The following is a 27,631-nucleotide window of genomic DNA, read 5'->3' as shown; positions in this document are numbered from 1 at the left end:
AGAGAGAGAGAGATCATCAAGGTTTGACGTCTAGAAGGGTGGATTTGCATGCCGGTGACGATGCTCACTTTCCCAGAGATACGTGGCAAAAGCCTCACAATCTGAAAACTCAGTTCCTCTGTGCTCTACCTATTCAAAGCATCTATTTCTTTTTTAATAGCTATTTTATATTTAATGTCTCTTTTCATTTCCTCTCACAGCAGGTAGTGTTTTCAAATGAATCATGTTTTAATATGCAAAGCCTACATGAATGTATTTAGCTCTTGACAACATTCATTTTCATTGTTTTATTGAGTTAAAGTCACTAAAACGAGGGAGTTTAAAGCTGCTGTTGAGCCCGTCATTGATCACTGATCGTTGCATATTCACTCAAACGTAAAAACTGCATCTTGTTTCATTCATCTAGAATATTTGTTACATGAGACTTCATGCTCAAAAGTACAAAAAAAATGGATTTTCTTCAAGGACCAGAATGTGTGAATATTAATCCTCAACCTGTGGGAATATTTGTTTTCCCCATCCTATCAATCCGTCAGAGCCATCCATCTCTCACAGCGGCTCTCCCTCCGTCACTTCTCGGCTCACTTCACTTGATTTCTCCTCTCTAGATTCGTGTTCAGAGTCAATGTGCGACACAGAGAAGAAAGGACACAACATTTATTTTTTTTTAAAGAAAAACCTCCAACAAGAGAGTCGCACACTGAGCGCATTAAAACTGACATGGATGTGTTGGAGCAGTGGCTGTGTTGTGCGGTCAGCAGGGCAAGACTCTCTCTCTTTATATATGTGTGTGTGTGTGTGTGTGTGTGTGTGTGTGTGTGTGTGTGTGTGTGTTTCATGACATCTCTGCCGGCTCAAAAGAAATATAAGAACTAATCTAGGCGAGGCTGAAAAAAAAAGTAGGCTAATGCTGTCTGACTAACCGGCTCTGTGATAACGTGTCATATCTATAGACAGCTACAGGGCTCCGACACAAGCTTGCTGAATCTTAACACTAGGCTGGCTCTTCAGACTGGAGGAGGGAGGGGGGGGCAAAATAATCCACATTTCCATCAGAGGGTCTAATGGAGTCATTAATGCAATACTCTGATTTGGATAAAGAATAGTGACTGAGCGGGGCTGAGTTGGTTCAAACCGGCGATGGATTCACTGCTCGTCATCTTGAGGCTTTAAATGTTATCATTATTTATCTTTCAGCCTTTTGACGAGCTGATTACATGAACTATAAATACTTCTCTGGCAATCTACAAACCCACGTTACAGATGCATCTTTTCTTTTAAACTTGGTTATTATCTTCTGAAAGTTCCCCCTAAAAAACAGCTGAATAACACACGAGGTGAGGAATCATCGGGACATTCAACTAATCGTCCAACTTCTATTTTTAAATCTTTTTTTGGGGGGGGGGGGAAACTGATGCTTCCAGAAAGGAGCGTCTTTATTCTGGGACTGGCATGAAGTAACTGGGTTTTGTGAGAATTTGCTGCAACTCGAGACTTTTTACACATGAAGCGTCTGGTGTTGGACGGCGGGGGTCACAAAGTGTTTGGGAGGTCATTTCTAGAAGTCTCTTCCAGCTGGAGGAATAAAGTGGATATAGACAGTTTTGTTCAAGGTCAAGTTTGATTTGTTTTGTGTGTTTTTTTCCAGCTGATTTCTCCTCGTTGTAGTTTGAGTCTAAAAGCGAACAGAGGCGGTGTTTGTTTTCTCTTCAGGTGTTCTATTCAGGTGCTGTCTCCTAAGGGTTTTCCACTCTGAAGGTTTTGGACATGACTGGAACTGAAGCAGCTGGCTTCCCATGATGGAATTCTACTGAATGTAGGAAAGCAGTTGTTCACTTAGATTACATAACAGCTTTAGATTCGCCCAATTAGATGGATTTAGGACGCTTTTTTTTCACCACCTTAAATGAATCTAGAGTCAGATCTTTTTTTGCGGGTCTCCTCTGAGGGATCTGCATGTCAACCCAAACACACACACACACACACACACACACACGAGTTCTGGTTTTCCCCTCTGCACGGATTTGAGCCTCAACTGCAATTTGCGGGTTGTGTGTGTGTGTGTGTGTGTGTGTGTGTGTGTGTGTGTGTGTGTGAAGCGACTTCACAGCCCTGCTGTCTTGCTTCAGGCGGTGAGATAAGGGCTTTGGCTAACGCGCCGCCGGGCTGACAAGACATCACATCTTTCTCTCGTGTTTTTTAATGTACCCACAGCACCGAACCAGCCGCCAACCTGCCGTGCCTTTCTGCTCCATTAATGGCATCCTGGAGCATTGTAATGTTTCCCCCTGTTCCGATTGCTTTTGATGGGTGAAAAAGGGAACAACAACCGGGAGGATTTGTGGAATTAAAAAGACACGGCATGCTCCTGTGATAAAAGTTGTGCTTTGAATTTGCACGAGAGGGTTCACTCAGTAGCATTTCAAATGATTTCATTGCTTCTTGCCTCCCCGGCGGGTTTCCAGTCGACGTGCCGGTGCCGGGGAAGCGCGTCAAGTCACAAGGCACGAAACACAACCAGCCAGTGCCCCGTTACAGGATACTGAATGCACTGACTGTATTCTGCCAGCATATTAAAGATTTCTTCCTCTCTTGGCAATGCCACACTAATAGCCACATTCCTTCATAGACACGAACACTAAAAAAAAAAAAAAAACACCAGTGTTTGGACTTGTAAGGGTGCGAAACTTACCAGGATGACAGTCGGCCCAGAGAAGCACGCAGGCTGGCAAAACGAAGGAGAAAATCCACCAGCAGCAACAGCACGATTGCAGTAACCTCCACATGGTAGTGTTGTGCGCGTCGACATGCAAAACAATAACCAACAACAACTGTTGAGTTTTCCCCTTTTTTTTGCGGGTGAATCAGCGACGCCTTCGCTGCGTAAAAAGCAGCGCCGGAGACGCAGCGCGGACGGAGAGAACTGGGCACGGTGGAAGGTGAAGGGCGGGAGAGAGAGAGGTGTTTAGAGGTCCAGTCAGAAACAGTCTTTTCGTCCCAAAATCCCCCCGGTATTCCTGGAGAAGAGCATAACACTGGGATAACGGATGGTGATGGAGGCAGCGAGAGAGAGAGGGGGAGAGAGAGCCGGCTGGAGGGAGACTAGCAGCGATGGTCCACGCAGCGCGTCGTCGCTCCTGCGGCTGCGGCGGCGGCGGTGGAGGCAGCAGCGCTCGTCGGGCACACGGAGAGGGGACAGTCGGTGTTGTCGGTGGAGGTGGTGGAGAGACTCTGGAAGCTTTCCATTCCTCCGTCCGTCCAGGAAGTAGCGTGGGAGCCCAAGTCTGGCAGAGACTTTAAAACAGTCTTGAAGAGAGAGAAAGAGAGAGAGAGAGATGGAGAGAGAGAGGGATGAGAGGAGAGAGAAGGGGGGGGGGGGGTCATTCCTCTGGATCCTAGCGCCGGCTGAGAGAACGCACAGTCGCTCTGTTTAATAGCACGCACATGTCCCATAATAATAGGTAATAATAGATCTGCGCTCTGCAGGCGGTGCCGGGGCGTTTTGAATCTGATAATGACCCAAATATAGATCCACATTAGAAAAATCAGCCATTTCTTACCAGTCATTTGTCCGAGAAGGAAACCCTGCCTGGAAGTCTGTTCTGATTTATTAGGTCTATTGAATCAATCATGAGCATCATTTAAGGCAACGCAAGGTGCAGTAGTCTCCACTTAAGGTATCCCAAGTAGACAGCTATGATGATTCATTGCCCAAAGGCAAGAAAAGATGATTGAATAAGAATGATGCATTTATGTCTTAAATACAAGGCTGGTTTAAAAAAAAAAAAAAAGAAATTCTGTGACCTTATTGGAATTTTTTTTTTGTTGAGGGGCTTTTTACACAATTTCTAATTAAGAAAATATTAACTGAGGTGAGAAAGGAGCAAAATTGTGTACATCTCTCTCATGCCCTTTTTTCATTCTTCGCAAAACTATAATCCTCAAATTATGGGTGACCAATTTATTGAAGCCGTGTGAAAGTATTCCCAACACTTTTATCATCACAGAGTGCTTTGCCAAACCTTACTGGTGTTTGAGACCCAAAATATATCATTTAGCTTCGCCAGAGTTGATACTAGTGCATGTAAGGTATCAGACAGATGCACCTGTTGGTTCATTTTAGACACACAAACTCCATGGGTAGTGTTCGAGAAAATAAAGTTTTGGGTTAAAACAGTTACACCACTCTTTTAAAAGGTTTCACATGGACAGACTATCTCCAGCATGTTGGGTAAAACGCCTGTAGTTTGGGTTAATCCATCTCCTCTGACTGACTCTCCAAGAACAGAGGCATGGATGGACTTTTTTTTTTTTTTTTTTTTACAGGGGGGGGGGCAAACTGGGGGAACCGACTTACGCAGGGGTGACATGAAGTTTGTGTGCATACACAAAGAAATGAATAGCATTGATTTACCCTTTCTATCCCGACTGATCATACTTTACCTACTGAAATAATCTAAAACAATGTGATATTCCTGTGTATATTTTTCTACTTTAAAAAAAAACTACTAAGCTTAATTCATTGAGTAATTAGAAAAAAAAAGTTTGCTGGCTGCAAAAGCCCAAAAAGTTCCATTAACACCCATGTTAAAATGCCTTTTTTTAAGCAAAATCAGGCTGGTTCAAAAATGGTTCAGGAGTTTTGTGCATGCTCCATATGTCGATATCACATGTCACGTGTGCTGTTTAGCTGTGATGTCTTACTGTAGAGATCTCATGCCAGTATCATGATGTAATATGTCACATCACAGAAGTGACATATGACGTATAGCTATATGTCATACAGCTATACCACAGTTAGCTCTAGGGTACAATAGACACTGGGGAAAATGCACTGTGAGGGCAGCTGCAAGTGCTGCAAACACACTCGCTACAGCGAGTATGAAGTAAAGTTAAATACAGATGAAGTTAAATTTACTAAGATCAGACTGCTCCCCTCCCAAGCTTAGCACGGTCTAGTGTCATGTAGCAGGAAGGTGAAACAGCTGACAAAGGGCTCAGACTAGGCAACAAAAATCAGATGTTCCCACATGTTACAGAGAACCAGACCTTGCATTGAATTAACTCTGTTTTTCAATCCCAGTCCTGCACAGGGATCCAAGTTGTTAGAGCCTGTTTGAGACGTTTCCCTCTTCCAACACACCTGATTCAAATCAAGAGGTCATTATCAGGCTTCTTGATGACAAGGTGATCATTTGAATCAGGTGAGTGGGAACAGAGAAACATCTCAAACACGCAGGGCAGTGGGTCCCCAGAACCAGGAATGAGGAAAACTAAGCTGTTTTTATTTTTTTTAAAACTGGGCCGCCAGTAGCCTAGTGGTTAGTGCGCACGCCCCATGCACAGAGACTGAAGTCCTCCAAGCATGTGACCTAGGTTCAAACCCGACCTGTGGCTCCTTTCCTGCATGTCTGTTCCCAACTCTCTCTCTCCCCAATTTTCCACTCTATACTGTCCAATCTCTAAATAAAGGCACAAAAGACCCCCAAAAAATAAACCTTTAACCTCATCATCAATCCTTTTTTTGGGGGGAGATTGGGAAGAAAAAGAAAGCACAGTGAAGGTCAAAGTTCATCTTATTGTGTTTTTTTGCTTTGCCTGTATTGCTGGTTATCAAAGCTCATTCAGACAGCTGATTCAAACATAGTCAGTACTCACTTCTTCCTGGATGTCTCCTCAGCAGGGGGGCGTGTGGCAAAAGCTTGTGAGAGGTCAGAGCACCTGCTTAAGAGCTGCAGGAGCAAACCATTAGAGTCATATGGCGGCTGAGTACAGGCACAAACAATATAAATTAATATTTTCAGTTGAAGTGTTTGTGATTTAATTACAGGGTTTCTATCAGTGTAAATATTCTGTTTTTTTTAAATCAGATCTCCATATGGTGTTGTTTTTGTGTTAGTATTTGTTATTTGATTATTTGTCTGTGATTCCACTTCCTTGGACTTGTCAACCTAATTAGCGGCAGCAGGAAGCTAGATGCTTTGGGAAAGGTTTCGTGAATTCAGTGTCACAGAGCTATTCTGACCCACACTCCAGTCCAGAGGGTGGCGGTAATGCACCTGCAAGTACTTTGCTAACTGTCATAAAAAAAAAAAAAGAAGGAGGAAAGGTTTAAATTTGTTGTAGACCACTGGACTATATCCGAGAATTTAACCGAAAGTGAATCAATTCATTTGAATTACGGCTGAGGGCAGCATTACGCCTTGAAGTGTACAGCCTGCTGGAAATTCATTAGAAGAAGAAGAAGAATGAAAGGTTTCAAGTTGTTAAGGTTGTGTTCTACATTTTACGGCCGTCGGAAGTCTCTCTTCAGGGAAAAGTAAGAAAGAGACCAGTGACAAGTGGTAAGTATCAATGTCAGTGTGCCAGTGTTGACCAATAGGCTCATTAAAGAACTTCAAATTCTTGGCAGGAGTAGAAATAAGCTAAAAATACAAAACAACAAAACCATGTAACATCCAAAAAGCAACATCGCGGATCTGTGAAGATGTTCTAAATCCAACAACAATGTCAGGTTAAATGTATACTTTACTGAAAAAAAGTTTGTGATTCTGGCTTAGTTTCCTCTTCAACGACAGAAACATGTGTAAACATATCGTGCAGATCATGGATTATATCATCATGCAGTGATTAGTGTTAGTGTTAGTTTAAAACTATATTTTATGTTTGGTTGTTTTTGTCTTTTTAAAGGCTTTATATGTGATTTTTCACACTTAAATGTAGAAATCAAGTATATCCTCTGAAAATAACTCATAACTGTGAGTCATGACTGTCTACAATGGGTGTAACACCCGAGTCCCACTGTCTGTGACGTTTTCAGAGTTTTCAGAGTCCTATCTTCACTTTGTTTACATCGCCCAGACGGCCGGCTGACTCCTCCCCTCGTGTATAAAAGTTGTTTAATTGAGGGACTAGAGAAAAGAAGAATAACATACTGTACTCACTGCTTAACTGTGTTTCTAGATCACGCTCATTTCAGGTAAATTTACATGCAGTGTGAAGATACGAGCATAATAAAGATCGCTAGCATTAGCATGCTAACACAACAATGCAGCGCGAGTTGTTTTGGTTTCATGCTGGTGCTCAAGGGCGACATCTGCTGGATCAAAAAAATCTCATATAAAGCCTTTAATGACAGCCAACAAAAACAGCTCTGAAAGTTTTTTTTACAGTATAGTGTACATTTACCCACCACGTTGTTTTTTCTCTCTAAAATAGCTGAACTACATGAAGCAAACTACCCAGCCTGCATTGCTGTAAAGCCTCGTTTCCATCAAAGCGCTCCTGTCGTTCTCTCCTGTCTTACTTTAGATAAGTACCATCAACAACCCCATTTCAAAAATACACAACTATCCCTTTAAGAAGGACTTTAAGGAAATATATCAACAAATCTACCATTGCAATAAAATGGATGAATGGATGAATTTATTGTTTCCTATAGAGCGCCACAGGAATGAGTCCTAAAACCCGGACGTGAGTTAGCATTTGAGCGCCATCGGGTCTAAAAGTCAACGGGGATTATGAATGGGTTTGTGGTTAGACGCCTGAAATAAGGTCTGTGGTGAACACAAGCTGAAGAGATGTTGGTGTTCTGTTAGACCACATAAACTATGTTAGGTAATACCTCCACTTGTGAAGTTTGAAGTTTTTACTCGTCTTTAAAAAGGCGGTTGCTAACAAGTGGCTAAATGTGACTACAGTGGTTGTCCGGGACATCACGCCGGACACAGAGGGCGGGAACTCTCTCACTAGTCGGAGATGTCTCCTGTAGGTTTAATCTTTAGGTTAAGGTGAAGATTATGTTAGCAAACTATTTATTAAGCTACGTGGATTAGTTTATCGGAGATCGTCTGAAGCATAACGCTAGTGATGTCACAATCATCCGACCGTGGTGTAGTTAGCTTGTAGCATAACGTTAGCTTTTTACTTCTGTCGGCCGCATTAACGCTTCAAACATCATAAAAACGGTGTGAAGATTATCCTGCTGAACAAAACGCCAACGCTTCAGAAACGTGCCTTTGCCACAGAGATTATTTTCTGCAATGATCCAAAATCCAATAAAAAATCCCATAGGCGAATTCTCGTTAGACCCCATGGCGATGCTACTTCCGGGTTGGCCTACAAAAATACGTCATGTGGTTTGTTCTCTATTGGAGTGTCCTAACTGCCTGTGAGCGACGCAACAACGCAGCGCGACCTGACACAACGTTTATACCCCGACGCCCCCTTTTCTATTTTCCTCTCTGTCTCTCGCGTAAACGGACGAAGAACGAGTAAGGAGGGGTAGCTCTGGGAAAAAAAATAATAATCCGGCTCACTGCGAGTCATTAATGGACAATCCTCTTGAGTGTTGTGATTTGAGTCAGCAGCTCGTCAATACAAAGAAAACCCCACATCCGTTTGTTAACCTTCAATACAAAACCACCAGATACTGTTTGCAAAAGGAAACTGAAATTCACAGCGCAAAAAAAAGTCATATTTAACGGATGAACGAATGAACAAACAGATGAAGTCTTTGCATGTGGCGTGCGTGCGGTAATGGTTGAAAAATAAGAGATTAAAGAAGGATTTTAAGAGTTTTTATGTTAATCCTCAATCATTCAGTGCATCTTGTATGGAAGCATCTCTTCATGGCTTCACTGAATCATCATGTTTCTAAAAACCCAACTGGTGTTGTGTCCGTTGTACAAAAAAGGTCAACACAATGTTTTGGGCTTTTCAAAATAAGAGCTATGGAAACAATAAGGCAGACACATCACAAAGCGCCCAATAAGATCCAGACAACCTTGTTACTAAACGAACAGATTTAGCCACAGCAGGATCTGTCGTCATTGTGCTGAAGTAAAAGACACTGAGCCTTCACTTGGGCGTTAATCTGTTTCTGTGTCCTTACTAAGGTTCTGCATTTGCAGTAATGAACAAAAAAAAAGAAATACCAAACACAGTCGACTGCGGAGGAGATGATTCAGACTTGGAATCGGAGAAATCTGACAGCAACTGTAATCAAGGAAGTAAAGTCTCCGGGGTTCATTCAGGGTTCACATCTACATGTACAAACATCTGTGTAAACTACTCAAATAGAGATAAATCGTGTTTTATGCTGCTTTAGTCCTGGTGAGGTAAACCTGAAACTCTTCCATTTCAAAGTACTGAAGTAAAGAGTATTAGTCTCAGATTGACGCTCAGTCTCTGTCAGCTAGCCTGATGGACGAGTTCTGCTGCTCATCAACTGAGACAGAGGAACAGGGCATTAAAAACGGGGCCAAATCCCAAGGCCCCGGAAAGACCACTGGCAATGGCTGTTATCAGCTGCCAATCACACGGTCCAGCCTGTCATTGAGTGAGCTCAAAGTGTGCGTAGGAGTCACTTGTATCTGCAGGGTGAAGGATGTAATGGAGGTTTGCTGTGCCCTGTAGTGTCCTGTGAGAGCCGGCCCACCATGTTCACAAGAGGACCCTTCTGGTTCAGGGATCCCTCACTTTTTTCCTCTGAACAACAAAGCAACTCTCTGTCCTAAACTGAAGCAAATATGTAAATGGTAAATGGACTTGAGCTTGTACAGACTTTTCTAGTCTTCTGACTTCAAGCACTTTTAACAGGTCACACCTACACATTCACACACTGATGGGCACAGGTTGCTATATAAAGTGTCTGTTAGTATTAAATAATGCCCAAGGACACATTGGACATTTTTTTTTCTTCGTCAACGGGCGCTGAGAGTCGGCAGCCTGTTGCAGCAGCTCTGACACGTTTTTCTTTATTTCGTCTATTTTCTTTCGTCTATATTTTTGCACTGTTTCATCATTCATTTTGTACTTGCAATACCCCCTATTTTCATTTATCTTATCTTATCTATTCTGTTTAATGTGTATTTTGACCTTACTTGTCTGTGCTGCTGCAACGCCCAAATTTCCCCTCTGTGGATCAATAAAGTATTATCCTATCCTATCCTATCCTATCCTATCCTATCCTTTCCTATCCTTTCCTATCCTATCCTATCCTATCCTATCCTATCCTATCCTATCCTGACAATTAACTGCAGGAGCTGGGTATTGAACCCCTGACCATCCAGTTGAGAAACAGAAGACCCACTCTTCCACTAAGCAACAGCCGCCCCATATTTATTCTTTCTCGTGTGCTGCAAATGTTCCAAAAAACAGAAAGAAGGGTTTTATTCTGGTGAAAATGTATGATCTACCACCGATAATTGAACTCCAGTGATATGTGAAATTTTTCCTTTTATGTCTCGAGACCTGACGGATAGAAGTCTCCATACTTTATGCCTCTTTTCCACCTACAACTGTATGCAACAATGGAGGACGTGAAGCCGAGGTATACACCTTCAAGGTCGTCCATTGGGCGGTGCTATGCGCTGACATTAGCCGCAAAAAAACAAAAAACAGCCTTGAGATTACTCTCTTCAAATCCACAGGATATTTAACCATGGGGTGATTTGTGTTTACCCATTATTACTGATGTCGCACAGGAAGTGACGATTCTTTCCACCAATAAACCGACTGCAGTGTGTCCAGCTCCAGCCTCCAGGGTCAGATTGGTATGCACCCCAGCAGATAAGTAGCAAAAAAAAAGGAGGATACTTTTGGTACCATTCCCAACTCTTGACAGTGAAAACACCAATAACTTGATGCTGTAGTGAACTAAACATGAACCGAACGGCCCTGGTGGAAACGTGGCCAAATAATAAGCAGGATCATGTACATTGTGTGGGTTTTTAATAGTGTGGTGTTCTTTGTGGGCAGAAGCTGTGACACGTGTTGTATTTCTGACTACAGATGAATTAGACGAGTGAACAGCATTTTGTAGAAGTGTTTTTCTAACACAGGGGTTGAATACAGTGGAGGCTGTCTGCTTATCAGCTCCGTGGTTGCAAAGCAGCTTAGGGAGCGTTTATATTACCTGCACCAAAAACCAACATAATATTCTCATCCTTGGAAACATGAAGAATGACTCAACCCTTATGTAACAACAGAAATGCTTGATAAAGAATATCAGCAAAAGCTTTTTTTCTTTTTCACTTCACTTCTGTGGAAATCACATTTTGGCATGTGCTGTAGAGCTTTCTGAACAAGACTTGGGGGTGGGGGGTAAATTTAGAAATGGATAATCTGATGTCTTTTTTTTTGTTTGTTTTACTGGGTGTTTGTTTGCTGCCACAAAGAAGGCGCTGCACTTTTGATGCCTTATCAAAGCTGCATTTAGAATAAATATGAAGCTTCAAAGAAGAGAACAGCCAGTTTGGGATTTTGCAAAGCATTACCACTCTCTCATTCTGGATTTCTCCCTTTTTTGAGGGTATCTTTTTTTGGGACGCGTTTTAAATGTAGGCTGAATGTGAAATTGTAAAAACAACAGTGATCACTCTCTCATGTTGCACAGGGATCGTGGGATAGATTGCAGTCGGTGGTGGTGTTGTCTTACGCCTAGTCCACATGTTGGCGGGTATTTTTTAAAACAGAGGTTTTCCACTGGCTTACTTCTCAACATCTTCGTCCACATGAAAACGCAAAACGCAAATGTTACGCCTGTCAGGAGCACGTCAAGTCAAAAGCGATGACCTTGACTTGCTCAAATTTTATCACCATTCCTCTCCGATGATCATTTTGTTTACAAAGATGTCCATTCAGGTGTCTCCGCTCGTCAACATAGTGGGAGAGTAACTGTGTGGCTATGTGTTAGCATGTTAAAAGTCCAGTTAGCAACATTAGCACCAGCGCTAGTTTGGCCACGTCTGACATCACAATAATCTCAAATTAAAGTGACAGTGTCGCACAATGACGTCAAAAAGAGTAGAAACCAGCACACAGCATGACATTACAAGCCCAAAATGCCGTTTTCCCGGTCTACACAAACACCTTAAAGGCTTTATATGTGATTTTTCACACTTAAATGTAATAGAAATCAATTATATCCTCTGAAAATAACTCTGTGAGTCATGACTGTCTACAATGGGTGTAACACCCGAGTCCCACTGTCTCTGATGTTTTCAGAGTTTTCAGAGTCCTATCTTCACTTTGTTTACATCACCCGGACGGCCGGCTGACTCCTCCCCTCGTGTATAAAAGTTGTTTAATTGAGGGACTAGAGAAGAGAAGAATAACATACTGTACTCACTGCTTAACTGTGTTTCTAGATCACGCTCATTTCAGTGACCTAAAACGCTGTTTGTGTACGAAAGGAAAAAGTGCACAGAAAAAACTCAGTTTTCAAAAATACCCGCCCAAGTGGTGCTAGGCCTTACAATCACAGTTGAGTGTGAATATGTTAACTTTGACGTGTAACACATTTGCAGTGTTACAGGATTATTGAAGGAAATGAAGGAGTATGTGATTCCCTGGAATTTACTTTAGTGCAAACAAGAGGGTTCAGAATTCTGCCTTTGGGATAAAATATCTGAAAAAACGAATATGCTGTCATAACATTTGGTACAGACTTTTAAATGTCCTTTGTGGGGAGCTCACTACCATTTTATCTGCTGACATCCTGTTCTACTGATTTACTGCCACAAGATCCATCTTTTGCAACATGGGCCTCTTATGCCAACAATATGTAACCTTTCCACCTTAAAATAGCAGTTTACATAATTGCTCCCTTTGCAGCATATGTGTGAAAATGTTTGAGAAAGCGCTAAATGGTGCAATAATTGTGTGAAAATCTTAAGATTTCTGTTCTTTGTTGGCCCCATGTCGATCCATGTTTCTAACAACCTATACTGTACTGCACATTTATTACAAACTAGCCTACAACATGTTGGAGATATATATATATTTTTTTAAGTGATCTTTATCTTGACCAAGTGGCAGAGAAGCATCTCCATGGATACGCCTTACTTTTATAGCAGGGTTTCAATGTAATGCTTTGTACTTGTGGAAAATAGAAAATATGGCTGTCTTTAAGCTTCAGAGGTGTTAAAATCTTTTGTTCGATCAGAATGATGATCCCCCTTCAGAGTGCGAGCTGTGAGACTGAGATTTAAAAGGCAGGATCGTGATTCTCTCAACAAATAAGACATTTTAACGGTGTGTCAGTCTGTTGCAGCGCAGATGCTGCCTGACTTCTCCTCTCTCACATCTGGCTGACAATTCATCAATACATGTATCTACTGCTATCAAGCTCTCGTGCTGAGGCTGACAAATTGTTACTTTTTATATGACAGAAGTCTTGTATTCGTGGATGTCTGGCAGTAAAACGCTCTTTTTTTCACTTTCATGGCAATTAATTTACAACTGAAATAAAAAGCTTCATAAACTTTGCAGCTGTTCATGTATCGTGCTGTCATTCACCAATTTGGGCTTGTCCAAAAATCACCCTTGTCTGTTAAACCCCTTTTTAAATTGATAGGGGGTGTTAATGGGTCCCATGATGGCTGTGATGTGCAACTCTGCATAGCTAGACTTTTTCTTCCAATGCTGTATTTTTCTAATTTGCAAATACGAGCTGCTCTGCAGAGCATCACACTCAAAAGTTTGAATTATTGGACCTCTGGAATGAGAATATTTTTCACTTTTTTGTGTTTGTTTGTTTTTTTAGCTGGTTCTGATGTAGGATAAATGTAAAGAGGTGGGAAGGATATGTTTTCAATAAAGAAACACGGGATATTTTGAAGGATGTGTATATATTATAAGGTGTGTATATATTCTATCTGACTAAATATTTATTGTACCTATTATTGATATCTTACTTACATTCCTATTCTATTTGATTAATATATTTATTACTATATTTCTACTGCTGTATTGTATATTTTGGAGCAACTGTAAAAATCAAATTGCCCTCTGGGATTAATAAAGTATTTCTGATTCTGGATGCCCCATTTAAATTGTTTTCTAAAAAAAGTGTATTTTGACATGTCAGACTTTATCAATTTATGCTTAGATAGCTGGAGATGAACTCAGTATCACATCAGTTAAGATTTCTAACATAGAGGTAACTACACCATGTCATTAATGCTTTTACTGTAGGCATTTATGTTTCTGCTGAACATATCTCTGTCATAAAATAGTCATTTTTTATCACCATTAGACTCCCTTTAATAGAAAGAGTAAATACAATATCAATAACAAAGCATAATAAGTTTTAAATAATGTGTTTTTTCATTACAGCTAAAGCTGTCAAAATAATTCCTATCCGCCTTGAACGCATCACAGAGCATCGTCCCATCACTCTTTGGTATTTGTAGTTCTCTGAAACTCGCACGGCCGTGTTTCACCCACCGCCGCGCGCATTTTATAAACTCCATTTCCCACAATGCAAAGCGAGCATTCCGAAGAGCGTGGAAGGTGAGTGTGTGCAGCATTTGTGCGATGTGTGAACGTGCTGTCAGGAGTACTTTTCTGTGAGACATTCAGCGGTGTTAAAAAAGAAGACGTGACCCTCTTTGTTGTCGATGTTTCCGCGGCTGTGACGAATTAAGGGTGGGTTTTCTGTGTGCATGTCAACGAAGACATCCGGAAGCATGTCAGTCGATGTCAAACGATGTAACACCTTGAAGAGAAAACACTGCAAGGCGACTCAGTAATGCATAAGAACGGTTTGTTCCATGCAGCGAGACGAGTCATGCCTGCCTCCCCATGGAAGCTGCGTCTGAACACTGACCCCTTTACTTCTGAATCAGTGAATAAAGTCCAGTGAGGGGGGGAGGGGGAGGAGTAAACTATGAACGCCGAATTCTCCAACGATGCATAAATATTTGAAATAAGCATAAATGCATCATTAAGAGGTATTTATATTCGACAGAGAGCTAAACAAAACTGAACTTGCACAATTTTCTGAGGGGGTTTGGCGTAGCACTTAACATGTAGTTGCTTACTGTGATCTGGCAGCTCGTGGAAGGTGGATTCTGGATCCACTATTTCAGTGTTTTACAAAGTGGGGTCGCCAGAGGGTTATAGGGGGGGGAAACTTAAACAAAAACAAAAAAATCAATTTATTCTGATATTATTATATACAACACGATCATCTTTTTAGATTGATCACTCTTTATGACAATGTGGGTTCTTTTTCCATGACGGTCTCAATATTGTAAACTTAAACTTTTGCAGGGACACGACTGTGTTGAAAGCTACAATGTGGAGAAAGGAAAAAAAACAAAAAAACCTATGATCAAGTGAGTGCAGAATAAGTCCTCCGGTCATTTTAGAGCGTAAACATGAATTATGTAAGGTAAGTGTAGTCATTGGAGACATTGTTAGAGTGCAGTGTTTCTTTAGACATAGAAAATACTCAGGCGGGCCGCTGATGTATATAATTATGCCCGCCCCGGGTTTATTTCCGAGCTTTTTTTCTCTGTCCTCTGATTGTACGATGCCCCTGCTGGAAATGCACCACTTGAGGTGCGGAGTCTTCTCTTTTTTTTTTTGTAAACTGTAGCTTCTGATGCTGTCGCAATATTTTTTCTGCGGCTGCGGTGATCGTTGTGATGAGTGTCATCATCAATAAGTGCTGATCCCCTGATGTGAAGTCAGAAAATCAAGTGAAACATTTTAAACACGTCTCTAAGGTACTGCTGATGAATATCAGGACAGGCCTGTGTGTGTGTGTGTGTGTGTGTGTGTGTGTAAGGGAATGGAAGAGAAGGAAGATGATCAGTCGTTTGTTCACAAACTCAAATAAGTTGGAGAATATAGCACCATTAAAACATAAATAAACCTCCCCCCCCTCCTCCCCATTAACTCTAACGCCTCAGTACATCGTCCTTCTATGAGAAACACTGGAATATCTTGACTTGGAACACTTGAATATATATTTTTTAAAGACACATTTTTGGGCTTGTTATGTCTTTTATTGAGGGACAGGACAGTGGACACAGGCCGGACTCAAACCTGGGCCGGCGCTCTAAGGTCAACAGCTTCTCTTCTAGGTCACACGAATCAACCACTAGGCCACCCCACACTTCAATATTGTAAAGTTGGCCTTTCACATTGTATAGTGTGCTAAAGATCACGTCTGTTGTTTGTCCCAAAGTAGGCCTTGGTTTTATGAAACCGCTACATACACTGTTGTTTTGTTTACAGGAAGAGACTGAAGCTTTTAGAAATATCCTCTGGCTCTTTGTCTTCTGTGTTTGGAGTCAGAGGACAATAGTTCGATCAATACAGCCAGGAGGACGGCCAAGAGGCCCAAGAGGGAAATCCACAAGAGTCCTGGAGTCAGAGAGGGCCCACTCAAGCTCCACCTGTCATATTGCTTTGTGTTTTTTTTGAGTAGATGTAAAAAAGAGAAATAGAGACGTTGTAGTTTTCGGGGGCAGGTGGCCTAGCGTTGGAGTTGTTTCTTGAATGGTAAGCAGAATGCAGAAACTGCCTGCAGCATGTTGAAGGTCCTCTCCTTGTTGAGCCTGCTGGGGTTGCCATGTTTAAACTCTGTTTAACCCTCAACAGTACCCAGCTTGCACTGGGATGCTTTTGTGGGTGTGAGTACTTTATTTAAAGTTTCCTACACTATGGATGAATACGAAGCCCTGCTCATCACCAACACACGTCTGCACAGCTTAAGAAAAGTCACGGTGGTATCTGAGGTCACAAAATTTGCGATTTTCATACTGTAGTTTTATACATTGTGCTGATTCAGGTTATAACGTGTATGTTTCCAGACGCCAAACCAAGAGACTGGGCGATGTCACACTAGTAATCGAAGCATTCAAGGTCCTGAGAAAAACTCTTAGGAAACACATTTATCATTGAAAAACATATTGCAGCCAGTAAAGCATCAATAGTTACCGATTGGTCCCAATAATACTGCATCAAAAATTCTCCTACTAATCAGGAATGCTCTGTCTGCCATCTTGGATATGTTGTAAACGTTACGTTGTGACTTGTCATGACTTGTCAAAATCTCCAGCTCTGAGTGACACGTGTGAAAGACGAAACATTCAGGTGCAGGCTGTCTTAAAAAAAAAAAGAACTTCCTGAAATGATCCTGAGAATTTATAGAAAATTTTAATTTCTAGACATTTTCTTCTTTGCATGTGTGAAAAGGGCTTTAAAAGTTTAATATCTTTTCGCTACACAACAATATGATAAAACAAGATTTTCTGAAGGGGAAACTTGTTGCACAGCTAATACTTCAAGTGGTGCAGACTGTAACACGCAACTTAGTAGGCCTTTGTTGTTGTTGTTGTTGTTTTTTAACTAGAAACTAATTTGTTTTAAGCTGAGCCTATTTCACTGTTTTTTTTTTTGTTTGTTTTGAGGATGTTTCTGTAATGATGGTTTCTTCATCACTTTACACACGTTTCAGTTTCACCGTGGGACTCGATGAACGTGTCAGAAAACCAGGCTGATTGTTTTCACTGGAACATGCATCACTTTAATGTCTAACATCTCTCTGAGGAACAGAGGGCTACAGTCTTTATGTCGTGAGACTACATTTGAATACTTCTTAAATGCTGGATTTACAGGAGGCTGAGGGTGCTTGTTTTCGACTGGCGGTGTATTTTAAGTCCAGGAGTATGATCGTCACATGTGCTGTCATTAAATCAGACAGAAGACGTTTCTCTGCTCTGGAGGTGGTGCCCCTGTGCTGCACACCCAGAGTCCTGGTTGATGGTTTTTTAACACTCGGAGGTTTACAGTTATGGTTTACCTCTAGCCTTTAATATATTCATTACCACTAGCTGTTACTGTGTCATTGGAAACCCATGTAACATGCTTGGGAACCTTAGCTAACCGGCTTAGACATGCACACGGTAAAACGTTTAAAGAAATGCAAAGCCAAGTGTCGCATACAAATTTACCTTTTATCACTACGCTGACTGTACTCTATGAGCTGCAGCTTCCCCTAAGTATTGAAAAAAAACGTCTGGGATTAAGCTCACCTGACAACATGGCCACATGTGTTTAACACCCTGCTATGCATGCATCCCGTTCACAGTGCCAGACAGATTGTTTTTTCCATATCTGAATTGTTTGAAAAGCTATTTTTGAAAGTGTAAATGGCATTTTTTTTAAATTAGATGCAATCAACATTTGCAGGTTGTTCGAAATGCAAACCTGTTTGGACCTTTTGTAAACACCCTGGTTCAGATGCTCTTACAGAGCCTAAAGGTCTGTTTCCACTTATATTTTTTGGTGCGTGCACAGCCTACAAAACCAATGCAGTCCAGCGTTTCCAGCCCTCAGCATCCTTATTTTAAACAGTGCTAGCTGTTTTTAGTCCTTTTCAGAGTGCTAATCTGCAGCAGCACCAAAACAAAGACGACTTCGCCGTCATTGATTCTGAAATGGTGAAACATTGGAGTCCAAGTCTATAAGTTCCCATTGCGTAATGGTGTCACAGAAACAGCAGCAGCTCCGACACACAGTGCTGTTCTCTCTCTGCTGGCTCTGCCGATTCCCCCCCCCCCCCCCCCTCCTGTAACGCCCCTGATGGCTGCACAGAGGTGGGCTCACTTAGTCCCCCCCATTACTCCTCTGTGACAGATACATTATATTGCTCCTTGAATACCGCACTTTTGTAGCTGTGCTCAGGGTAACATCACAATAGGACCCAATCAACGATATGTGGCCCACGATAACGGCATTATCCCCAATCATACAATCATACAATGATTACAATATCTGATCCACTGAAGAATATACATTTCCCTTTAAAAGGCAAAGATTAATGTTGTTATCCACTGCAGTTTGGTGTCGGTTTCACTTCTCATCATCATGCTTCTTTCACCGCCATCGGACATTCTCTTGCTGTCATCCTCTTCTTTTATTCCACTGTGAACTTCTTCGTTGGCCAATTAACTTCAGTTCACCCTCAGTCACGTCACAGCACCACCATGAAGAGTCATGAAGTGACAACATGTTGACTCAAACTGCCAGGGAAATCTGTTGACAGTGCCGTATGGTTTTTAAACTAGGATAGCGACATTTGTCTCACATGAGTCAGGGCGACAATATTTTTCCACATTGATATGTCACAGCTCTAGTTATCGGTGTCTAGCTGCTGATTTGGATGGAGATCACTTACATTAGAAAGACTTTATTTGGCATCGACATCACAGAAACATCGGACGAACCTGAAGCATTGTTGAAGTGTTTTAGCATACATGCTAGTTCTCAACTCCTGTCCACATTAGCATTGAGGTCCAAACATCCTACTGAGCAGCTAGCATTGCTGTAGTCTCTTGCAGTAGATAGTGTCTCATTGAGAGTCATTATTTTCAACACATGCCTAACTAGGGCTAACTTCAACATACAGGAGGTTTACATTATTTTACCTGTGTGTGTTTTTCAGTGTCCCAAACCTTTATGTTTCATCTAGAATAGATTAAACTTTAATTTGTGTACGTCCAGAGGCTGAGGTGCTGGGAAGTGTCAGGGGGTTGGAGAAGACCAGCTGTTTTCAAATTAATTTTCAGAATCATTTCTTTAAAAAAAAAAGAAAAAAAAAAGAAGTATTTAATTAGCCCTCATTGGTGCTGTAAAGGATGCTCGCAGGATTTCTCCCTCCTAATGTCAGCCATCTGTCCATAAGGTAAAAATAGACACACATTTTTTGACGAATATTCCTCAATTCATGAGGTTTATGTGCTCAACTCCCCCTACTTATATTACTGCAACCAAACTGACGGACATTGCCATGATTCACTGCTATTGATAAGACGTATGTCATGTTTTGTGCAGGCTGTTTTTTATAACTTTGAATGAGAAATGTAAGGGATTACTTTGCTTTGCTGTCTTACCACCCGGTGTCGTCTCCAGGGGTTGTCACAGTCTTCTGGGGGTTCGAGGCTGTAATTAGTCTTCTTTGGATGTGGATGAAAACGTCTCTGCAAACGTGATAAGATAAGGGTGTTTTGGTGAGTGATGCTCAGGGGATGTAATGCACAGGTCTTCCAAATCACAACATGTGTGGACTTGAGCATCAAGCAAGTTAATTGATTTATCCAAGAGAAAAAAAATAAAATCTCTGCTGCTATTTTTTTCTCGTATTTGAACCAGTGCTAATTTGCATTGATGCATGTAAGCCCTGGTGGAGCCAGCGGTGCATATTTGCATAAAGCATTAACTGTGTGCATCATTAGATCGGTGACACTGTATCCCTCGGATCCCCTGACCTGCTTTGCGTCATAACTCCACACGGAGATTTGTGAACAGGGGACGCATAATGTAAGGCAGCCAGTATCAATTATGCACCCTTTCTTCATGCCACAACAATACCTCGCACAATTGATTTGGTTTCCTTTCTGCCTCATGTTTAATTCAACAGAGCAGCGTCTGATTTCTCAAAGCGCTGTTTTTTTTTTTCCCAGCCTGCCCAACGTGCAGACATGTTTGCTGTGCATCATTCATGTCCCTGATGCACACAAGTTATCCTCTTTGACTTTGTTGCATGTGGGATGCAGATCCAGTCGTTTTACGTCGGCCTAGGGTTCCATTATCAACTTTAAGCCCTATTCATAGAGAAGATATCTACCCCCCTGTGAGGTTTCGCCTTCATTATGAACGTAAATGAAGGTGTTATGGGGGGGGACAAAGTGATTGCAACTCTGTGCTGGCATCAGAGGTAGTAACGGAGGCGTTGCAGGGGCAAGACAGGATTGGGGAAGCGAGCAGCGCCGTGTGTGCATTTCTGCTTTCCGCGTTGAACTTGAGCGCAGCAGCTGAAACATCACAGGAGAAGAAAAAAGACCACGCGGGAGACCTCAGGTTGTCATATTATGTCCAACTTGATGCGTACCTGCAGCGTACTCCGTTGATAATAGACTTGCAGCATGTTTTGAAACTGTAGTGGCGCTGGTGGAACATTCCGGAGACGGACTGCGTCGCCCGCTGTGGAAACACAATGATCGACTAGAGTGGCAGCGAACTACGGCATGGTGTGTGGCGCTGACAGAGTATGCGGAAATTAGGCATTATGCTATGTCTATTCCCAGACTGGGACACGATATAATGCTGTCATGGTAGGCGTAAGAACGGCGGAGCTTTGTGGAATCACTCTGGGAAAAGGGCTTGAATAAAAGTGAAATGACAGTTTTGTAAAATTCAGCACAGGTATCTGATTTGATATCTTAAAATAGGTTGAATGTTTTATAACCACCCATAAAGTGCTCCTGAGATGACTTTAGAGGTCAGGTCTGCAGAGAGGATTCTCTCCCTCGTACATCTTAACAATCATGGCAGCGCTGCTGTTTACATATTCGTCAGAATCTTTCATGTCAGTGACATAACACTTTAAATTTTTCTGGGAAGTGGGATTTCTTTTGGCTTGTCCTGAAGCATTGCATTGTAGCAGTCCGTTTTTTAATTAAAAAGACATTCAAATTAGAAAACAAGTCCTTCAAACCCAACAGCAGCTATAATGTAGGTCGGGGGTTGGCAATGAAACCCACCTGCAGGTCACTTCTGTCAGCACCGTGTTCACTGGGAGGCCCGCCTCCTTGTGCAGGCACTCTGGGACTTTGTTTCAGATAAATAGAACTACATTTATAAAACTGTTCTGTATCGTCAGGCAGATGTTGTTTTGTCCATAGGTCATTTAAAACCACAGAGGATATACAGCAGTTTGTTGATTCTACTTTGGAAAAAATACTTTTATGTATATGTAGGCTATGTTTTTGTTTCTCTGTGACCATGGATAACTAATCAATTAAAGGTCAGTTCAAAAAGTGACCTTTTTATTTAGATTATTTATGTTTGTATTTGAAATGCAAATCATTTATTTCAGTTTTTACAAGACCATAGGATGACCATGAGCTCTTGTACCATGAATTCTGAGAGTAATTTTGGATCGTGTTTTTGACTCCCTTCCGAACTCCCCCCTCTCCTCCTGTCTCCACACTTCCTGTTTCACTAGCAGGGACTGTGACAGCAGCTGACGCCAGTAAACATCTGAAAACAAACTTTTGGGCCATCCTTCTTAATCGAATCATGAAATCCAGGCCTCAAGTAGTGGAGGTTCTTAGGTTGGGATCGTCTGTTGTATGTGGACTAAGTCATCAGGACGTCAAACCAAATGTTTAGTGACCATAGTTTTTATTAAATTAAGTTTTGGTTATCGCCCATCACTATCTTCCTCCGTCCTGGTTCACAGTTATCAGAAGTAGTGACTTTTCAATGACAGGTCATAAGACTCCTTTTTAGAGGTGAGAAAATAATCGAATTATGTGAAAATCGAGATTCTTACCTTCTGAGATTTTAAATAGATTTAAACGGGTCTAATCAGTCCCTTCCTGCTAAATGCTAATGCTAGCTCTTGCCAAATGGAGCAGCAAGAAATTCAGTCAGTCTCACAGATGAATGGAGTAGATCCTGAAGTATGTACTCATTCAAAAATAGACTTTGAATCATCAATCCAGAATAGTTTTGAATCAAAAAATTGATTCTCAATCGAATCATGACCCCAGGAATCGAAATCGAACCATGAGCCACCCAAAGATTACCAGCCCTACTCCTTACCCTTTTTTTGTGGATTTACATCCAATAAAACTTATTTTTACAGCTGATGGAGTCTCCCCCTGCTGGCCAAAGGAAGAATGCATGTTTAAGACATTACCCAATGGCTCCTCTTTATTAAACCTACAGCTCTTCATATGTTCTGACTCACTGCAATACTAATATAAACAGTGTTTTAATATGATCGTGCACTATCTGGCGTATGGCCAACGTGTATGTGAGGAGTAAAAAAAAAAACAAGTCTCTCAAATTATACATGGCAATGTTGATGTCATATTTAAATTGAGATAGAAATAGCTGGAGGAATTAGTCTCATTTTGAGGCGCTGGAGTGCTAATACATATTTTCTACATATTTGGTGCTGTTGAATGTTTTTCTCTTTGATATATACCATGAAATATAAATTGACTCATATTTAAACCTTCATGTTGCCGGGGAACTCTTGCTTGTTCTCTAGTCTGTCTTGGTACTGTGTGGAAATCGAAACAATAGTAAGTTGGAAAGCGGCTTCTCAAAATTGCTCTATGTGCATGCAAACTGCTGCAGGGCAGAGGAGCTGCCAAATGATTTTCACTGTGAGGTCACGAGGTCAACGTCAAGGTGTGGACATCGGGACTCGGCCAGACCTCAAGCAGAATATCAATGCTCCGCCTCTCCTCCTTGGTGGTTCTCCCATTTACATCAAAGATCAAATCCGTCTTGCTTTCTCCTCCCACAGGCAAAGAGAGCAGAGCAGCCGGTGTATCCTGTGTCTGTCACGAACTCAAGCTCCCAGCTGCAGCACTGAGAAGTCACCTTTTAAAAGGTAAAGATTACACAGCTCAAACACTGCTTACTGAATGTGCAATTGGATTCTTTTAACCAAATAATTACAACTTGTGTGCTCTTGACACATTGCAGACACCATTGTTATAACATGTCTTAGAAAGATTGACCCCCCTATGGTAGCCATTGTTTCTGCACAAATGGAAATCTTCTGTAATGATTCAAAAGCAGGTTTAGAATTTTCACAATTATTTGGACCATCAGTGCAGGCAAAAGCTGTAGCAGGAGTCATCGTATGTCTGGGTTTAATGTCAGGGAAGTTTCTGTATGGCGCACAGTGATGACAGTTTGTTGGCCAAAGTCATTCGGTGCTCCAATGTTTCATTTCATTACATTACAGAATAATCAAGTGATGATTGTTTAACAAAAAAGATAAAGGGCTGTGACATAACTCCCATCCCATCCTTGTGAACATGATAGCTGTGTCCCAATTCAGGGGGTAGCATCCTTCGACAGCCTTCTTAACCTGGGTAGGCCGCTCAGGTCGAACTGAAATGAGGATTTCCTGTTTGCGTCATGGGCTGTTCCCGCCCTACCCTTTCATTACTAAGCATCACTCCTGCTGCCTAGCAACCTCAGGGAGCTTTGTCGGAAAAATCAAACAGATCCAACGTTTTAAGGACCCTTTTTTTTATCGTTAGCTTTTCAACAGAGTTTAACCAATGACTTATATGAAAGTGCAATCTTTGGCCATCTGGTTTGAATTGGCACTCAGTGAATCTCAGGATGTGTTGGGCCAGGGAGGATGCTCTGGATGAATCTTTTGTGACATGGGAAAGTTGGCACATTTGTCAGCCACATTTTGAAGGAGCCTTCGAAATGGGATAGCCTTCGACGTGTCGCTGTGACACAATCGGTCTTCATATGCACTCGTAGAAGGATGCAGTCCTCTAAATTAAGACTTAGCAGATAGATCTTGTAAAATGTTCTAGTTTGGCAGAAGTGTAATCTGGGACTCCAGTAAGAACTGATCAGAATCAAAGCATTAGAGGTCAAAGGGTAAGTTCAGTGTAACCTTACACCTGTCCCATTTTTGTGAACCCTAAATCCAAGGCAACATCTGCGAGGACTTGTATTGCCTCTACTTCGCTTTTGTTTTGTTCAATATCCGAGACAATGATTTAATCTGAGAACGCTTGGAAAAGTTATGGTGGTATAGAGAGAGGAGACAAATACATGTTGTCTCCTCTCTCTATACCACCATAACTTTTCATTTTGCTGTTTTAAGAAGTGTCTAGTAACAGTGACATCCAGTGTGGCAGAACGACAACCTCCAAACAATCTCAGACCATCACGTCCAACTGTCTGGATTTGCCCTTTGGTATATAAGACACACAGCCATGTGACTGACCATGTGAAACCATGGTGAAGACCATGTTTAGGTACAGATACACCTATATGGTTGAAGTAATTTCTTCAGACTCATTACAACATGGATGAGGATGTACCATGTATACAGATAGAAGGGTGGAAAAACAGAGAGTATCAGAGGTCTGTGAGTTGAAAGGTGTCATCGACACCCCACCTGCTTGCTGTGAACACCCGAGACAACTGTCTGCTGCATTCACACATCGCCTCACTTTGATATCACACGGACTCGGTTCTCGTGTAGCCCGTTAAAGAGACGTCCAGACATTTTCAGAAGAGCTTTGTATGTGCCAAAGAGAATGAAGAGAGACATTTTCTGAAGTTAGTCCCTCCTCTAAAGGAAAGCAGAGCAATGTCTCCTGTGTAAAGGAAGAATGTGCGACTATTTTGATCCAGTAGATGTCGCCATTGAGCACCGGCATGAAATCAAAACAAACTGCTGTTTGGTGACACCGCCGCTATTCTTAAGCCTCCGCTCTCCTCCAGAGACACACCTCCAACCCCTCTCCACTCACGTTCACATGAAGGAGTTATGAATTGGAACACACCATTACTAAGCACAATTGTCCTTCGCTCGAGCTGAAATCAACTGTGGCCTGCATTGTTGTGTTAGCATGCTAATGTTAGCACACTTTGATTAGCTCATAGCTTCATATTGAACATAAATTGAAACGGAATGACCATGATCTAAAGATGCTTATGTGCTATCCAAGCAGTGAGTATGTTCTTCTTCTTTTCTCTAGTCCTTGACTAAAACAGCTTTGTGCACAAGGCCGTCCCGTCCATGTAAACATGATGTAAACACGGATACGACAACAACACAGTTGGCGGGACTGGAGTTACTCTGTCGTCACCAAAGGATGTAAACTGCAACTTCAACAGCTCTTAGAGGCATAAAACTAATAATTATTGTCTTTTAAATACATTTTCTGTCATCATTGGTTCGACAGATAGCCAAACAAACATTCAAAACAGTCTTTCTTTGAATTACTACTTAAAATAATATGTGCTACACATTTGAAATGTTCCTACTTGGGTGAGTGGTACACAATTGGCCATTACAACATGGCAACCCACCAGCACAGTGCTTCACATAGCAGTATTCATTCTCGGTGCTAAATTAATGCGAATCAACTGTGGTGCAAACAAACCCTTGTGAAGAGCTGTGAGCAAGCAAATGGCTCATTCATCAGTATTTGCAAGCTCGCAGTGCTTCAGAATGAAGTTTCTACCAATCCACTGAGAGACTAATTCCAACCCCATTCATTCCACGAGAAGTCGCTAATTTGCTGCTCCGAGCTTTGCAGCTATGAGTGCTGTTGAGGGGAAAAAATTCAAAATCAGATGTCATTCAGATTTCAATAACAACTAATAGCAATAGTCGGTAACAATCAATTATGTTCTTAAAAGTTAAGTCTCTTGTCTTGAAACGAAACACGCCTTCTTGAGAATCGTCAGAATATTCAGGAGAAAGTTTTTCACTCTTTCATCCGTTGTGTGGAGCTGACTTGCCTTCTTTTCCCTGTATCAAAGGGAAACTACTGACATGCACACCAACACTTTATATCAAAGCAGAACATACTGTAGGGCAATGACACCACATTGAAGTCATTAAGCCTATTCAGTAGAGGCACTTACATTCCTGTACTTTCACAATATGACTATGGAGGTGCGAGCTCTGTACTTTGTAAGAACTTTTCTAAGAGTATTTTCATTTAGAAGAATAATTGCTTACCATTGGAAAAAATGTGTGAACCCTCTACATAGAGACGTGAGAGTCAGGATAGAATGATGAGCTTCAGTCTATTTTTCACATTATTGGACAAATCTTTCATTCTGAGTCACTTTTGCTGCGTCACTCTGAGAGCCTTATACTTTAACTGCTCCTGTTTGACGTTGATAAATTAACCCCAAGGGATTCTTCTACAGTCATTCAAGTACCCTCTTCAGACTTGTGCACATTTTGGGCACTTGATTAAGAAAAAATGCTGTTTTTAACATGCTGCTTTTTACTAAGCAGCTTTCAGAAGCTTCCAGTTAAAGATCTGTAGACTTTCTTTAAACGCTCTTGTTTTTTTTTTGAACTCCAGTAACATATTTTTAAAGGTCACATATAATGCAAAATACATACACTATTATGCTACTCTTGTCTGTCTACCCCCAATAATAAGAAAAGTCCATCCTCTCTGTCTTTTGCCTGCCATTTGGAGATTTTCCCTTCATGACATCACAAAGGGCAGTAACCCCTTCCCCAGGTGGGTGACACTCCCACAGCTAGGTGTTTGTTTTGCCCTCTGAGACTGCCTTCTCACTGTAAACAATAGGGCAAGGAGCGAGAAAACCCAAGCGGACCAAGCCCTTCCAGAGACGGGCGTAGTCAGACGCAGCTCATTTACATATTTAAAGGTACAGACACAGAAACAGCCTGTTCTGAGCAGGGCTGAAATAGAGGGGTTTATAGGCATGATCAAATACAGGATCAGAGTGGATTTAGAACAAGAAACTTCAAACACATGTTTTGGGGACCTCTGAGACTTTTTTAAACTTGCTTGAAAATAAGTATATGTGACCTTTAAAACATGTGGCATCCCATGCAAGTATTGCAAATCATGACAACCTTAGTGCCCCATTATGCCAGCTCATATTACAGCTATTGAAGCTAGCTCATTGTTAGAAATAATGAAAACGAATTACCTTTAGGGTCATTCATATGTAATGAAAAAGGTGTGGTGCAATAAGGAATATGCAGTAACATGCTTACTTTTGATGCCCTTCAGACGAGTCTATCCTGTTAGTGCTGCTGCTGCGGCGGTTCAAGTCTCTTGGTTGGAGCTTAGTGTACGTCAATGTCAGCACCTGCTGAATGGCAAAGGAAAAAAAAAGACACCACAGCTGCCTCTCTGCAGATCCTAGCCAAGCATCATCATTTATTCACACTCAAGTAAGTGCCATTGAGCCGTCTGGAAACCAAGGCCTTTGCTCTCTGACACATGAACTTGTTATCCTCTGGTCACACTTAATTGTTTCACTC

General features: G+C 41.6%; 2 protein-coding genes across 4 annotated transcripts in view; one reads left to right on the top strand and one right to left on the bottom strand.

Moving 5' to 3' along the window:
- Nucleotides 1-3,336, bottom strand: part of ptprga (protein tyrosine phosphatase receptor type Ga) — a 415,165-nt gene extending 411,829 nt beyond the window's left edge. The window contains exon 1 of the mRNA XM_065955381.1: nucleotides 2,693-3,336. Within this exon, the coding sequence (XP_065811453.1) occupies nucleotides 2,693-2,786 (94 nt within the window). The 5' untranslated portion in view covers nucleotides 2,787-3,336. The remainder of the gene's footprint in view (nucleotides 1-2,692) is intronic.
- A 10,916-nt stretch (nucleotides 3,337-14,252) lies between these two features.
- fhit (fragile histidine triad diadenosine triphosphatase) overlaps nucleotides 14,253-27,631 on the top strand; it is a 294,062-nt gene continuing 280,683 nt past the window's right edge. For 2 of the 3 annotated variants that reach the window (XM_020639578.3, XM_065955376.1), the window contains exons 1-2: nucleotides 14,305-14,433; nucleotides 23,126-23,212. The gene's annotated coding sequence lies outside the window, so the exon portion shown is untranslated. The other variant, XM_029278395.2, reaches the window with a different exon arrangement.

The sequence above is a fragment of the Labrus bergylta genome, chromosome 5 (assembly GCF_963930695.1).
Source record: "Labrus bergylta chromosome 5, fLabBer1.1, whole genome shotgun sequence".
NCBI lineage: Eukaryota > Metazoa > Chordata > Actinopteri > Labriformes > Labridae > Labrus > Labrus bergylta.
The sequence above is the reverse complement of the archived record's forward strand: the minus strand, read 5'-3'. Positions and strand labels throughout refer to the sequence as shown.